At 48.9% G+C, this 13,351-nt stretch overlaps 2 protein-coding genes across 2 annotated transcripts in view; both read left to right on the top strand.

Annotated features, from left to right (window-relative positions):
* DOP1B (DOP1 leucine zipper like protein B) overlaps positions 1-3,124 on the top strand; it is a 62,381-nt gene extending 59,257 nt beyond the window's left edge. Inside the window, exon 37 of the mRNA XM_059493517.1 lies at positions 502-3,124. Within this exon, the coding sequence (XP_059349500.1) occupies positions 502-753 (252 nt within the window). The 3' untranslated portion in view covers positions 754-3,124. The remainder of the gene's footprint in view (positions 1-501) is intronic.
* Positions 3,125-8,705: 5,581 nt separating this feature from the next.
* MORC3 (MORC family CW-type zinc finger 3) overlaps positions 8,706-13,351 on the top strand; it is a 32,249-nt gene continuing 27,603 nt past the window's right edge. Inside the window, exon 1 of the mRNA XM_059466023.1 lies at positions 8,706-8,773. Within this exon, the coding sequence (XP_059322006.1) occupies positions 8,735-8,773 (39 nt within the window). The 5' untranslated portion in view covers positions 8,706-8,734. The remainder of the gene's footprint in view (positions 8,774-13,351) is intronic.

Genomic DNA, 13,351 nt, shown 5'->3' with positions numbered 1-13,351 from the left:
CCCTGGACCTGGCTGATCCTTGATGTCCCTCCCACCCCAAGCCATTCCATGACAGAAATTCTGTAAGGAAGCAAAGTATTTTTCAACAAATGCTTTGGGGTTTTTTTAAATTTTAAATAAAATTTCTGAATCTCTGAGTTCCAACAGATAAATGAGCTCAGCAAGGAAAGACAGGAGTCTTGGTTTCAAGGCCTTTGGTCTGGAAATGGGATTATTTCATGGCAATCTTCCAGCCACTCTTGGCCTGTTGTTGTTGTCCTTCAGTGCCAGTTTTTAAGTTATTGAAGGGATTTTTAGGTATTCCCTGTGAGGAAAAGGCTGCTCAGAGCAGCCGTGGCTGCCTTGAGATCCCTGGAATGTCCAAGGCCAGGTTGCTCAGAGCTTGGAGCAGCTGGGACAGCGGAAAACTCATGGATGAGCTGCTTGATCTTCAAGATCCTTTCCAACCTTTACCTTTAATAAATCCCTGATTTTTTTATTTATTTTTTTTTTCCCTTTCAGGACCCAAAGCACGCCGAGGGAGCTGCCAGGAATCCCAAATTCCCCCTGCTGAGCCTGCGCTCGGTGTCCAGCATCACCCAGCTGCTGCCTTTCTTCCAGACCCTGTGCTGGGCATTCACAGCCCCTGGCAGTGCCCCCCACAGCTGCCAGCCCTCTGCAGCTGCCCCCCTGCATTCCCCTGGCAGCAGCAGGCTCCTGCAGCAGCTGGAGGAAAGTGTGGAATTGGATTTCCTGGAAAATATGGAAAGCTGAGCACTGGGACACTCCTGAATTAACCACAGGGGGAAAGCTTGGCTGAAATTCTGGTTTTTTCCCCCCCCCAGATTTCCAGCTGCATTTTGGGATTTCCAGCTGCATTTTGGGATTTCTCTCAAATTATTCAGGTGGTTAAAAAGCAGGGATCTCCAGCTGCTGTGGAGATAAGGGAATAAGGGAAGTTTGGTGGGAATTTCTCAGAGTTTCTGTGGTTTATTTGTTTTCCATGGGAAGGATTAAAGATGTTTTGTAAATAGAGGAAGAATATTTTGGACTTGGTGGAAGTAGCAGCTGTCCTGGGAGTTCTCCAGGACTTTAAAGTGCTTTTGGAACTGAGTCCTGAAGGAAAATGGAAGGAAAATCCAATATTGCATGTCAGTGTACAGTCAGTTTGCAGCGAGTCATTTCCTGAGGTGAAAGCCCCTAATTTGACCTAAATTGATCAAATTCTAAAAAAATCCCCCAAATTCCCCACACATGGATTGTCTGAGGCTCAGCATTGTGCAAGGAGCTGCAGCTTTGCCCTGGCTGTCATTTCAGAGCAGCATCTTCAGGCTTAGCAATTCCTCACAAATCAGAAATGTGCATAAAACACAAACCTCTGCAGGAACATTTTGTAATTAGCATTACTTGAGGGGATTTTGATTTTAATTAATTGATTAAAATATTTAAATTCATATTTTTTTAAATGAAAAACTTTGGTTCTTTCAGTGACTCAGGTGGCTGCAGCTTCTAAAATGCAACTAAATGAAGATAATGCTGTAAAAACAGAAATTGCTTGACTAAAATGAAAATAATATTCTTTGTTTTTTGTTTTTGTAAGAACATTTTTGTACAAAAGAATGTATTTGGCTGTTCCTGGATGGTGAGAGAGGTAGGGGGATCATCCCAGTGCTTTTCCTAAGTTAAAAAGGACATGGGAAAAATTTAGTTGGGAGTCAAGGATTTCTCTTTCCCAAACTCCCACAACAACAAGGGAGGCTTCTCTGCAGTTTTAGGTACAGATGGATGAGATTTTCATCTTGGGTTTATAAACTAAAATAATGAAACATCCTTTCCTCTCACACTGGAATACTGGACAAAAATAACAGCTCAAGAGGCTTGTGCTAAACTTATTTAAATCTTTGCATTTTTACAGTGAAGGAAAGTGGTGCACTGAGGTGTGGTCATTAAGAATGTGAATTATTTCTATTAATATAATTTATTAATGGTCTCTAATGCTGTTGGAATGAGCACAAGTGAAAAGTTACCCTTTGAAAGCATCACTTGAATGTTGGAGCAGGACATTGTTAAAATGTTTGTGTTCATTTCCCACCCATCTTCAATAATTCCTATGGATAATCTGAATACTCAGGACGGTTTGGTATTTTCAGTTTCCTGCTGGTTGCATTCCATACTTGGATATTTCCCTTCAAATGCTGAGAAAGGAGAGCAGGGTTAGCTGAGATAGGTTGGGTGGGCAGGAATTCCTGGCTGGGATGGAATTCCCAGAGCAGCTGGGGCTGCCCCTGCATCCCTGGCAGTGCCCAGGGCCAGGCTGGACACTGGGGACAGTGGGAGGTGTCCCTGCCATGGCAGGGGTGGCACTGGGTGGGCTTTGAGGTCCCCTCCAACCCAAACCATTCCAGGATTCTGTTATTCCATGATTCTGTCAAATGGTGTTAAAATCTAGGAAAACTTTTTGCTTTCAGTGGCATCAGGCATTTAAGGGACTTGCAGAATCCTTCCACTTCAGAAGAAAAAGTTCTTTAAGATTTAGTATCCAAGCAGATCTTTTATAATTATAAATAAGATGTGAAAAAGGAGGAAAGGGCTTTCACTAAAAGTCCTGTTTGAGTGCTGGAGGAGCACAGTTCCACAGGCCCAAAGGGGAATATTTGATTCCTTTATTCCATGACTTTGTTACTGTTCCATGTGGGACTAACTGGTTTTCTCCCGCTGATAAATCCCCTGAGGAGCCACAGCAGAGCTCTCCTGCTCTGAGCTGCTCCCACCACAGCAGAACAGCCTCACTGGCATCTGGAATCTGGAAATGTTTTTGCCTGGAACTTCAGACATCCTCTGCTTTTCCAGGGCAGGAAATGCTTTTGCTTTGCTGTGATTTTGCTTTTCAGTCTAACCAAGCTCAGCTTTGTCCTTGGGACACTTCAGCTCCAATACAGCAGAGCCACAGTGCTCAAAGGGGGACCTGGAAATATTCCAAAGGATTTCATTGTCCTGAAAGAAAAAATCAAAATCAGGAGGTGCAACCAAGGTAAAACTGCTGAAGAGCAGCAGGACTTGAAGTGTAGAGCATTAAGTGATGGTTGTGTATCCCATGCCATACATGAATGTAATTCTTCTATGAATATTAAATGTTATTTTGCAATGCCTTTTCAAATGCAGTTCTTATTTTTCAACCTGCCTTCACTGCTCACTCACCAATTCTAATTTTTATCAGACTCTGGAAAAGCTCCCAGATTCAAGCACAGAAAAGATCTCCAAGATCATCAGGTCCCAGCTGTGCCCCGTGGGCGCCTGGTCCCCAGCCCAGAGCCCTCAGTGCCACCTCCAGGTGACACCTGCAGGGATGGGGACTCCAAATTCCCCTGAGCAGCTCTTCCCAACGTCTGAGCACCTTTCCAGGAGGAAATTCCTGCTGAAATTCCCATCTCAGGGGATGAGGCTGTGCATGCCAGCAGCAGGACCCTGGGAGAGGCTGTGCTGCTCCTCTCATCCCCCTCCTGCGTCCCTGGCCTGCACAGCCCTGGGATTGTCACCCTGACATCCCTGTCCTGCCCTTGGGGGCTGCGTCTGGCACAGGGAGCTCTGCAGGGATCGTGGACTGACCCTGCATGGAGGGAGAGACTGCCCAGGAATCAGGAGCTGCTGCTGCACAACTCCAGCTGAACGTTTCCACTCATCCAAGGGAACATTTCCACTCATCCAAGGGAAAACTTCCACACATCCAAGGGAACATTTCCACACATCCAAGGGAACATTTCCACACATCCAAGGGAACATTTCCACACATCCAAGGGAAAACTTCCACTCATCCAAGGGAAAACTTCCACACCTCCAAGAGAACATTTCCACTCATCCAAGGGAACATTTCCACACATCCAAGGGAAAACTTCCACACATCCAAGGGAACATTTCCACACATCCAAGGGAACATTTCCACACATCCAAGGGAACATTTCCACACATCCAAGGGAAAACTTCCACACATCCAAGGGAACATTTCCACACATCCAAGGGAACATTTCCACACATCCAAGGGAACATTTCCACACATCCAAGGGAAAACTTCCACACATCCAAGGGAACATTTCCACACATCTAAGGAAAACTTCCACACATCCAAGGGAACATTTCCACTCATCCAAGGGAAAACTTCCACACATCCAAGGGAACATTTCCACACATCTAAGGAAAACTTCCACACATCCAAGGGAACATTTCCACTCATCCAAGGGAAAACTTCCACTCATCCAAGGGAACATTTCCACTCATCCAAGGGAACATTTCCACACATCCAAGGGAACATTTCCACACATCCAAGAGAAAACTTCCACACATCCAAGGGAACATTTCCACACATCCAAGGGAAAACTTCCACACATCCAAGGGAACATTTCCACACATCCAAGAGAAAACTTCCACATCTCCAAGGGAACATTTCCACACATCCAAGGGAAAACTTCCACACATCCAAGGGAACATTTCCACACATCCAAGGGAAAACTTCCACTCATCCAAGGGAACATTTCCACATATCCAAGGGAACATTTCCACACATCCAAGGGAAAACTTCCACTCATCCAAGGGAACATTTCCACTCATCCAAGAGAACATTTCCACTCATCCAAGGGAAAACTTCCACTCATCCAAGAGAACATTTCCACTCATCCAAGGGAACATTTCCACACATCCAAGGGAACATTTCCACACATCCAAGAGAAAACTTCCACACATCCAAGGGAAAACTTCCACACATCCAAGGGAACATTTCGTCACATCCAAGGGAACACTTCCACATATCCAAGGGAATGTCTGGGAAGAAAACTCTTCTGTGCCATGAGCTTTAACACCTCAGGCTGGAGGAGTGTGGTTTAATAAATGTATGTGGTGGTTTTAGTTTGAAATTCGGTGGAAATACTTATTTTGGTTTATTAATTTGAGATTTTTTGGTGTGGTAGGTTCAATGTTTCTTAATTATTATTGTACTCACTAGAATGTATTTACTTATTTTTTGCTGTGATATAGGATTAGGAGAAAAGTAAAATAAGTTTAAAATTTTATAAGGGTGTAAAGAAAAATTTATTAACAGCAACTAAAAGAAAGAGTAATAATAATCAGAATAAAATCTTTAGGATACTTTTCTTTTTCTTATAACGTTTTTACTGACAATGTAGAGAAAAAGAACCTAAAATTTCAGTCAGTTTAGTACTTCTAAAATAATCTTTTTTTAGTTTACTTAGGGATAGAAGTCCCTCTTGTTAATGTTATGGAGATTTCTCTACAAGAAAACATTTTTGTTGTGGTTATCTTTATAGATAGCAGCCCAGGGAAATTTGTAATTGTGAAATCCTTCTCATTTTTTATAAGTTTTGTTATAGTTGTGTTTATGGGCCATGCTAACTTATGGGGTAGTGTTTTAAAGATGAGCTGTTTAAAGGTAAAGGTTCTCACTATCTATCTCTGAAATCATCTTCTTCTTGGGGGTACAGCATCTTTATCACTCTAATTTCTCTGTTTCAAGTTCTCACAGAATCACAGTTACTTTAATATGTTATTTTAACATGTTTAACATGTTACTTTACCATCTCTATTTTAGTGTGGAGGCTAGTTTATTTTTATTTATTTTTTAATTTAGTTTATTTTAGTGAGGAGGCCACACTGAGGGAAAGCTGCTGCTCCCATTTCACCCTTCCCTGCCCAACACTGGGTGAGGGATGGAAGTGGATGTGCCAAACACTGAGAGCTGAGGGGCCACCCAAGGATTGCTGTGAGGAACAGCAGGATGTGGCTGTGGCCATGAGGAGTGGGACAGCAATTTCTGGGACAAATGTCCTTGTTCTGGCACAGGGATGAGGGCAGGGAGTGTCACACAAAATTCCCAGAGGCTCCTCCAGGGTCATCCTGCTCTGCTCCAGGAGATGAGCTTGGGGTCAAAGAAGGAATCCCAGAATCACCAAGGCTGGAAAAGATCTTTAGGTTCTGTCAAGATCCAGTTATTAAAGTTATTAAAAATGCCTCTGCCTGAATTAAGGTGCAAACAAGACCATATGCCATGACAATAGTATGGGTTTGTCTGATAGTAAATAGAGAGAGAAAATAAAGAAATAGAAAAGTGGTGGGGGGGACAGAAAGAGAGTGACAAGGACAGAATAAAGAAAATATCATCACTCCACAGTTCCCAGTGATGTTCCAGTGCTCCTGGTGGTGATGGATCCACAAAAGCACAGAATCCCAAGGGTTAATGCAGCTCGGGCCAGGGGGGAATGCCCAGGGCTGTCTCTTGCAGCAGACAAGAGATCTGTAGCATCCCACGCAGTCTTGAGGTGCAAGATTTCAGGAATGACTCAGGGGGCACTCAGGGACGGACTGTGACACCCCCAAGGTGTCCCTGATGTCAGTGTCCCGTGGATGTGCCCCTGGGATGTGCCCTGTGGTGTTCAGTGCCTCTGGACTTTGGGCGAGCCTCTGAGGTGACACCCAAAGCTGCTCCCTCGTTGCAGGGGAGGCTGTGCAGAGCTGCCCACTGTGGTCCCCACACCCCACACCCTGCAGGGAAGGATCTCTGCTGGGCCTGGCCCTTGTTCTCCCTCTCCCTCAGCCCTGTTCGTTTGCCCCCAGGCTGGGAGGGCTGAACAATGGTGTGTGTAGGGCTTCAGCTTACAGGCCAGAGTCCCAGCCAGGTGGAGGCTTCTGTGGTTCCACAGTTTTTGTTTTAATGGGCAAAACTCCTTCATACCAATGCTCCAGGCATGAATCATTTCAGTCCCTGAAGGTTCCTCACACCCAGCCATGACCCCAGCACCACCACCGTGTTCACCATGAAACCTCGGCCTCAAGTGCCACATCCACAAGGTTTTTGAACATTTCCAGGGATGGGGACGCCACCACAACCCTGAGTGTCCTGTTCCAATGTCTGACCATCCTTTCCATGCAGAAATGTTTCCAAATATCCACCCTGAGCCTGCCCTGGCCCAGCTGGAGGCCGCTCCCTCTGCTCCTGTCCCTGTTCCCTGGAGCAGAGCCCGACCCCCCCGGCTGTGCCCTCCTGGCAGGGACTTGTGCAGAGCCACGAGGGCCCCTGAGCCTCCTTTGCTCCAGCCCCAGCCCCTTCCAGCTCCTCAGGGATTCTGCAGCCCCTTCCAGCTCCTCAGGGATTCTGCAGCCCCTTCCAGCTCCTCAGGGATTCTGCAGCCCCTTCCAGCTCCTCAGGGATTCTGCAGCCCCTGCCCAGCTCCGTTCCCTGCCCTGGACACGCTCCAGCCCCTCCAGGGCTCTCCTGCAGGAGCAGAACTGGACCCAGCTCTCGAGGGACCCCAGCAGAGAGGGACAATCCTATTGTGATAATGGTCCCCTGAATGGGGAATAATTAGTATTGGCTTTATGATTGCAGAAGGCTGATCAATTGTTTCATTAAGCTATATTATATTATTATACTATACTATACTATACTACACTATCTCACTAAGAAGTCTGTAACCCTTACTGACAGTCTGATACAGCTCTGACCTGACTGGCCAATCCCTCTAAACACCATCCAATGTCTAATTAAGAAATCACTCTTTGGTAAATAATCTCCATAGCACATTCTACATGTACACAACAACAGGTGTAGCAAATGGAGATAAGAATTGTTTTTCATTCTCTTCTCTGAACTTTCTCACAACTTCTCACAGCTTCCCAGGAAAATCCTGGCAGAGAGCTGTGTCTCTCTCTGTTCAGAGGATGTGATCACCACACAACCCCTGCCCTGCTCCTGCTGCACACACAATTCCCCATCCAGCCCAGCTGCCAGGGGCCTCCTGCCCCCCTGGGCACCCCTGGGCTCGTGCCCAGCCCCTGTCACAGCACCCCCAGGGCCTTTCCCACTGAGGCACAGCTGGGACTTTCCCACAGCGCTCCTGCCCTCCAGGCACTCCGAGTGTTCCCGTCTGGCTCCCCAGTCCAGTTTCTACTTCAGCATTTTTGCTGATTCCAGGTGTCCCTGTTCAGGGGACCATGATCACAATAGGATTGTCCCTCTGCGCTGGCTCTGAGAGGCCCCTCCAGGGCTGGGCCCAGTTCTGCTCCTGCAGGAGAGCCCTGGAGGGGCTGGAGCGTGTCCAGGGCAGGGAACAGACCTGGAAGGGGCTGCAGAATCCCTGAGGAGCTGGAAGGGGCTGCAGAATCCCTGAGGAGCTGGAAGGGGCTGCAGAATCCCTGAGGAGCTGGAAGGGGCTGCAGAATCCCTGAGGAGCTGGGAAGGGGCTGCAGAATCCCTGAGGAGCTGGAAGGGGCTGAGGCTGGAGCAAAGGAGGCTCAGGGGCCCTCGTGGCTCTGCACAAGTCCCTGCCAGGAGGGCACAGCCGGGGGGGTCGGGCTCTGCTCCAGGGAACAGGGACAGGAGCAGAGGGAGCGGCCTCAGGCTGGGCCAGGGCAGGCTCAGGGTGGATACTGGGAATTTTTTTTCCTGGAAAGGGTGCTCAGGGGGGTTTGGAGTGTCCATCCCTGGAGGTAGCACTGAGTGCTCTGGGCTGGGGACAAGGCGGTGATCGGGCACAGCTGTTCAGGATGACGTCCCAGCCCTGTCCCAACCCAACCCATCCCCTCACTCCGCCCCGCCGCCATCCCCTCACAGCGCCCTCAGCGCCCCGGCCCCGCCCACCGAGAGGAGGGGGCGTGGCCTCTCCCCGAGCCCCGCCCCGCGTGCGCGCGCCCGGGCCCGGAAGCGCGCAAGGCCGCGGGGAGGCGGAAGCGCGCGCGGGGCCGCGGCCTGAAGATGGCGGCGAAAACACAGGGCGGGATCCGCCTGAGCGCGGTGAGTGCGGGCGGGCGGCGGGGCCGCGGCCGGCCGGGACACGGCACCCGGAGGACCCGCTGGGGACCGGCTCCTTCCAGCCTGCTGTCATGGCCAGGGACACCTCCCGCCGTCCCAGGCTGCTCGGAGCCCGTCCGGGCTGGCCTTGGGCACCTCCGGGGTGCCTCCCCCGGCGAGGGCGGGGAGCGCTGAGTGTCTCTGTGGGGGCCGTGGGGCCGGGGGCTCCCCGCCCTCAGCCCCGCTCTGAACCGCCAAAATTCTCCTCTGTGGGGCCGGCCGGGCTGTCCGAGGGGACGCTGAGGGCTGGGGGTGGGCTCGGGGCTGGGGGCGGGATTTCCCCGCCTCTGGCGAGCGCCGTGACCTCTAATTGCCGACTTGGAACTCCAAATCTTAACTACTTTTATTGCGAGCGGCCTCATTAGAGTTTAACCCTAATTGCGGCTGAGAGCGAGGAGTGTTCGCGCAGTTCGGGGCTGCTGGGTTGGGTTTTCAGTCGCGGTGCTGTTGCTGAGCTGTTGTGGCGATCGGTTCGGTTGTTTGTGCTGATAGAAATGAAGTTAAAGCTGCTTTTTTAGGGGAAATAGGAGAGTTTTTCCCAAGTCAATGCCTGTAAATCTCACCTGTTCTCATCACCTTTAGGACAGTGCTCTGATGAGTAACTTGTGAAATATTTGAGTGACAAATAGTAAGTGTTAAGGAGTGCTGGAATTACAGAATCATTTAGGATGGAAAAGACCTCCCAGATCATTGATTCCAACCTCTGGCTGCAATTTTATCACCTAATATCGATTTATGATACCCTAACATCCATTTCTGTTATCTTAATGTGAATTTATATTACCCAAATAAAAGTTGCTAAAATGAATTATTCCAGAGATGAGCCCTAAACATCATCTCCTCAAAGTTCCAAAATTGCATTTAGATTTTGATGTCAGGCCTTTAATTCTTGCAAGTGTTTGAAACCCATGCTTTGTGTGATATTTTATTGCAGCAGGGTTGTTCTGGTTTTTTAGATAAAGATTTGTATTTATTATTACTTTTTGGATGTATTATTGGTTGTCTTGAGAGGAAAAATATCAAAAATCAGCCTTTGTATGTGGCAGTTCAGAGTTTAAAATAATTCTCAGGTTGAAATCACTTTGCCAGGCCGAACTCTCAGAGGTACAAACGAAACAAGATGCACTTGGGAACTTTCTGAATTATTTTTAGGCTGCTCTTTGGTTTTGCCTGTCGCAGGCACAGCTGAGAATTTGCATTCAGTGACTTTCCAGTGAAAGCTGTGGGTTTTGTAGGGTTTTTCTCTTTTTTTTTATTTATTTTTTGCTCAGGTGAAGCAGCTGATGCAGTTTTGTAAAAGGCTTTGTGATGCAGAGAATGGTGGGGAGAGCTGATAATCCCAGTTCTTTGGGAATATAAAATATTCCCATGGATTCAGAGGCACTGGGAGGGCCTGGGAACTCATTCCCAGCCTGGAATTTGTCTCCTGCTGCAGCTCTGGCAGTATTTCTGTCCAGCTGCACAATGAAGCAGCTCAGGGAAGCGATCCAGGTTAATATTTTAAGGGTGGTTTTTAATTTGGATCAGTCCTTGATGTGGTTCATTGAACAGGGCTGACCTGGGATTGCGCAGAAATTTCAGGAGGAATTTCTGGCTGGAAAGGTGCTCAGGGCTTGGGAGGAGATTCCCAGGGAGCTCTGCAGTGCCCATCCCTGCAGGTGTCCCCTGGAGGTGGCACTGAGTGCTCTGGGCTGGGCACAAGGTGCCCATGGGGCACAGCTGGCACTGCATGGGCTGGCAGGGCTGTGCCAGCCTAAACAATTCCATGGAAATGGCAGAGGAGTTGTTCCCAAGAAGTTGTTAAATAAGTGCAGGCTAAACCAAGCTGCATTTTTCACTCAAATGAATGAATTACTGTAGTGATCATAGGTGACACAACAAAAATTTATTATTTGCAAGCAGTGAGTTCCTGAGATGAGGCAAACTCCGCAGGGCTTTGGGATTTGTGCACACCTTGGGATCTGCAAGGGTGGGAACTGAAATTCCCAAAGCTGCCTGTCATTTTTGAGAGATAAACTGATTTATTCCCCAATATTTGCTGTTACACCTGCAGGGGATGCTGCTCTCAGGACAGGTTTCAGATATTCAGGTTTGAGCTGCACAGGAAAAATGAAATTACCAAACAAAACCCACTTAATAACGAAATATGTTTGGCTGAGTGACCAAAACAGCTGGATTGGCAAAGTGAGTGTTCAGCTCTTACTGAATCTCAATTAATTATGAGCTAATTAAAGCGGTGCATTGATGAATGAAGTGTAAGGACAAACGGACTGAAATATTTCCTGGTGAGTTCATCAGGAATTAGGGAGTGGTTGCTGACTGCTGGGTTGCTCTGCAGGAAACTACAAAAGTGATGGCCTGAAACCACTGTTCTGCTGCTCTTTAATCTGATTTTGTGCCCTTGTTTCCACGAGCAAGGCCAGGCTGGAGGGGCTCGGGGCACCCTGCCCTGCTGGGGTGTCCCTGCCTGGGCAGGTGGGCTCAGGGTGGGCTCAGGGTGGGCTCAGGGTGGGCTCAGGGTCCCTCCCAGCCCAGGGCAGTGTGGGTTCTGTGCTCGGGGGGTGCTGTGTGCTCTGTCCCATGAATTCCCTCAGCTCAGCTTTTGCTGAGGGGTGGGAGGTTGGCTCCAGTTCCCACCTTGCCCTTGCTGTAAATGTGACAGTTCCCAGCCCTGTGAGCCATTGCAGCCTTTCCCCTCCAGTTCCCACCTTGCCCCTCCTGTCCCTGGGACAGTTCCCAGCCCACTGCAGCCTTTCTCTTCCATTCCCACCTTGTCCCTCCTGTCCTTGTGACAGTTCCCAGCCCATTGCAGCCTTTCTCTTCCAGTTCCCACCTTGCCCCTCCTGTCCCTGGGACAGTTCCCAGCCCACTGCAGCCTTTCTCAGCCCTCCCCCAGGCACTGATCTGCAGAATGCCAGCAGGATTCCTGAGATGTTGTTTTCACAATTCCCACTGGTTCACAGCAGTGCAGCTGTTGTTGTGTTACACAGGCAAGCTTTGATTGCTGTGCACACAGAATGGTTTGGTTCACAGGCAAAAAAGGACATTTATTGGTGAGGGTGACACTGAGGTTCTTTCTGTCCTTCCTGAGTGTTGTCTGATGGCCAGGGGAGGTGCTGCTGCCTTTTCAGAAGGAATTTGCCCATGGAAAGGGAGCTCAGGCCTTGGAAGGAGATTCCCAGGGAGCTTTGCAGTGCCCATCCCTGCAGGTGTGCCCTGGAGGTGGCACTGAGTGCTCTGGGCTGGGGACAAGGTGCCCATGGGGCACAGCTGGCACTGCATGGGCTGGCAGGGCTTTGCCAACCTCAAGAATTCCATAAAATTCCCAAGTGTGAGTTGATGCCTCTGTCAAAACCACAGTCAGGGCTTCCTGCCAAGTCCCTCTTGCTGAGATTCCAGGGAGTCCAGCAGGGAATCCAGCCATGAATCCAGCAGGGAATCCAGGAATGAATCCATGAATCCAGCAGGGAATCCAGCCATGAATCCAGCAGGGAATCCAAGAATGAATCCATGAATCCAGCAGGGAATCCAGCCATGAATCCAGCAGGGAATCCAGGAATGAATCCAGCAGAGAATCCAGGAATGAATCCATGAATCCAGCAGGGAATCCAGGAATGAATCCATGAATCCAGCAGGGAATCCAGGAATGAATCCAGCAGGGAATCCAGGAATGAATCCATGAATCCAGCAGGGAATCCAGGAATGAATCCATGAATCCAGCAGGGAATCCAGGAATGAATCCAGCAGAGAATCCAGCCATGAATCCAGCAGGGAATCCAAGAATGAATCCATGAATCCAGCAGGGAATCCAGGAATGAATCCATTAATCCAGCAGGGAATCCAGCCATGAATCCATTAATCCAGCCATGAATCCAGCAGAGAATTCAGCCATGAATCCATGAATGCAGCAGGGAATCCAGCAGTGAATCCAGCAGAGAATTCAGCCATGAATCCATGAATCCAGCAGGGAATCCAGCCATGAATCCAGCAGAGAATTCAGCCATGAATCCAGCAGGGAATCCAGCAGGGAATCCAGGAATGAATCCATGAATCCAGCAGGGAATCCAGCAATGAATCCAGCAGAGAATTCAGCCATGAATCCAGCAGGGAATCCAGGAATGAATCCATGAATCCAGCAGGGAATCCAGCCATGAATCCAGCAGAGAATTCAGCCATGAATCCAGCAGGGAATCCAGGAATGAATCCAGGAATGAATCCATGAATCCAGCAGGGAATCCAGCACTTGCAGCCTCCTGTGTGCCTGGAGTTGTTCACTGTTCCAGCAGGGAGCTGAGCAGATGCCAAATCCCTGAATGTGCATCCCTGTGCTGGGTTGGGGTTTGTAAATGAGGTTTTGTTTTGCCAGGGAAGGATTTCAGGTGGGAAAAGCCCCACCAGTTGTTTCTGGTGGATTTTGATCCCAAAGCTTAGAAAACCCAGGAGCAGATGCTGCAGAATCACCCAGGGCTCTGAGGATCCCCTGAGCTCCTGCACAGCAGAGGGAGAAATCCCAAGATCCTT

This window comes from Ammospiza nelsoni, chromosome 2 (genome assembly GCF_027579445.1).
Source record: "Ammospiza nelsoni isolate bAmmNel1 chromosome 2, bAmmNel1.pri, whole genome shotgun sequence".
NCBI classification, from domain to species: Eukaryota; Metazoa; Chordata; class Aves; order Passeriformes; family Passerellidae; genus Ammospiza; species Ammospiza nelsoni.
The sequence above is the reverse complement of the archived record's forward strand: the minus strand, read 5'-3'. Positions and strand labels throughout refer to the sequence as shown.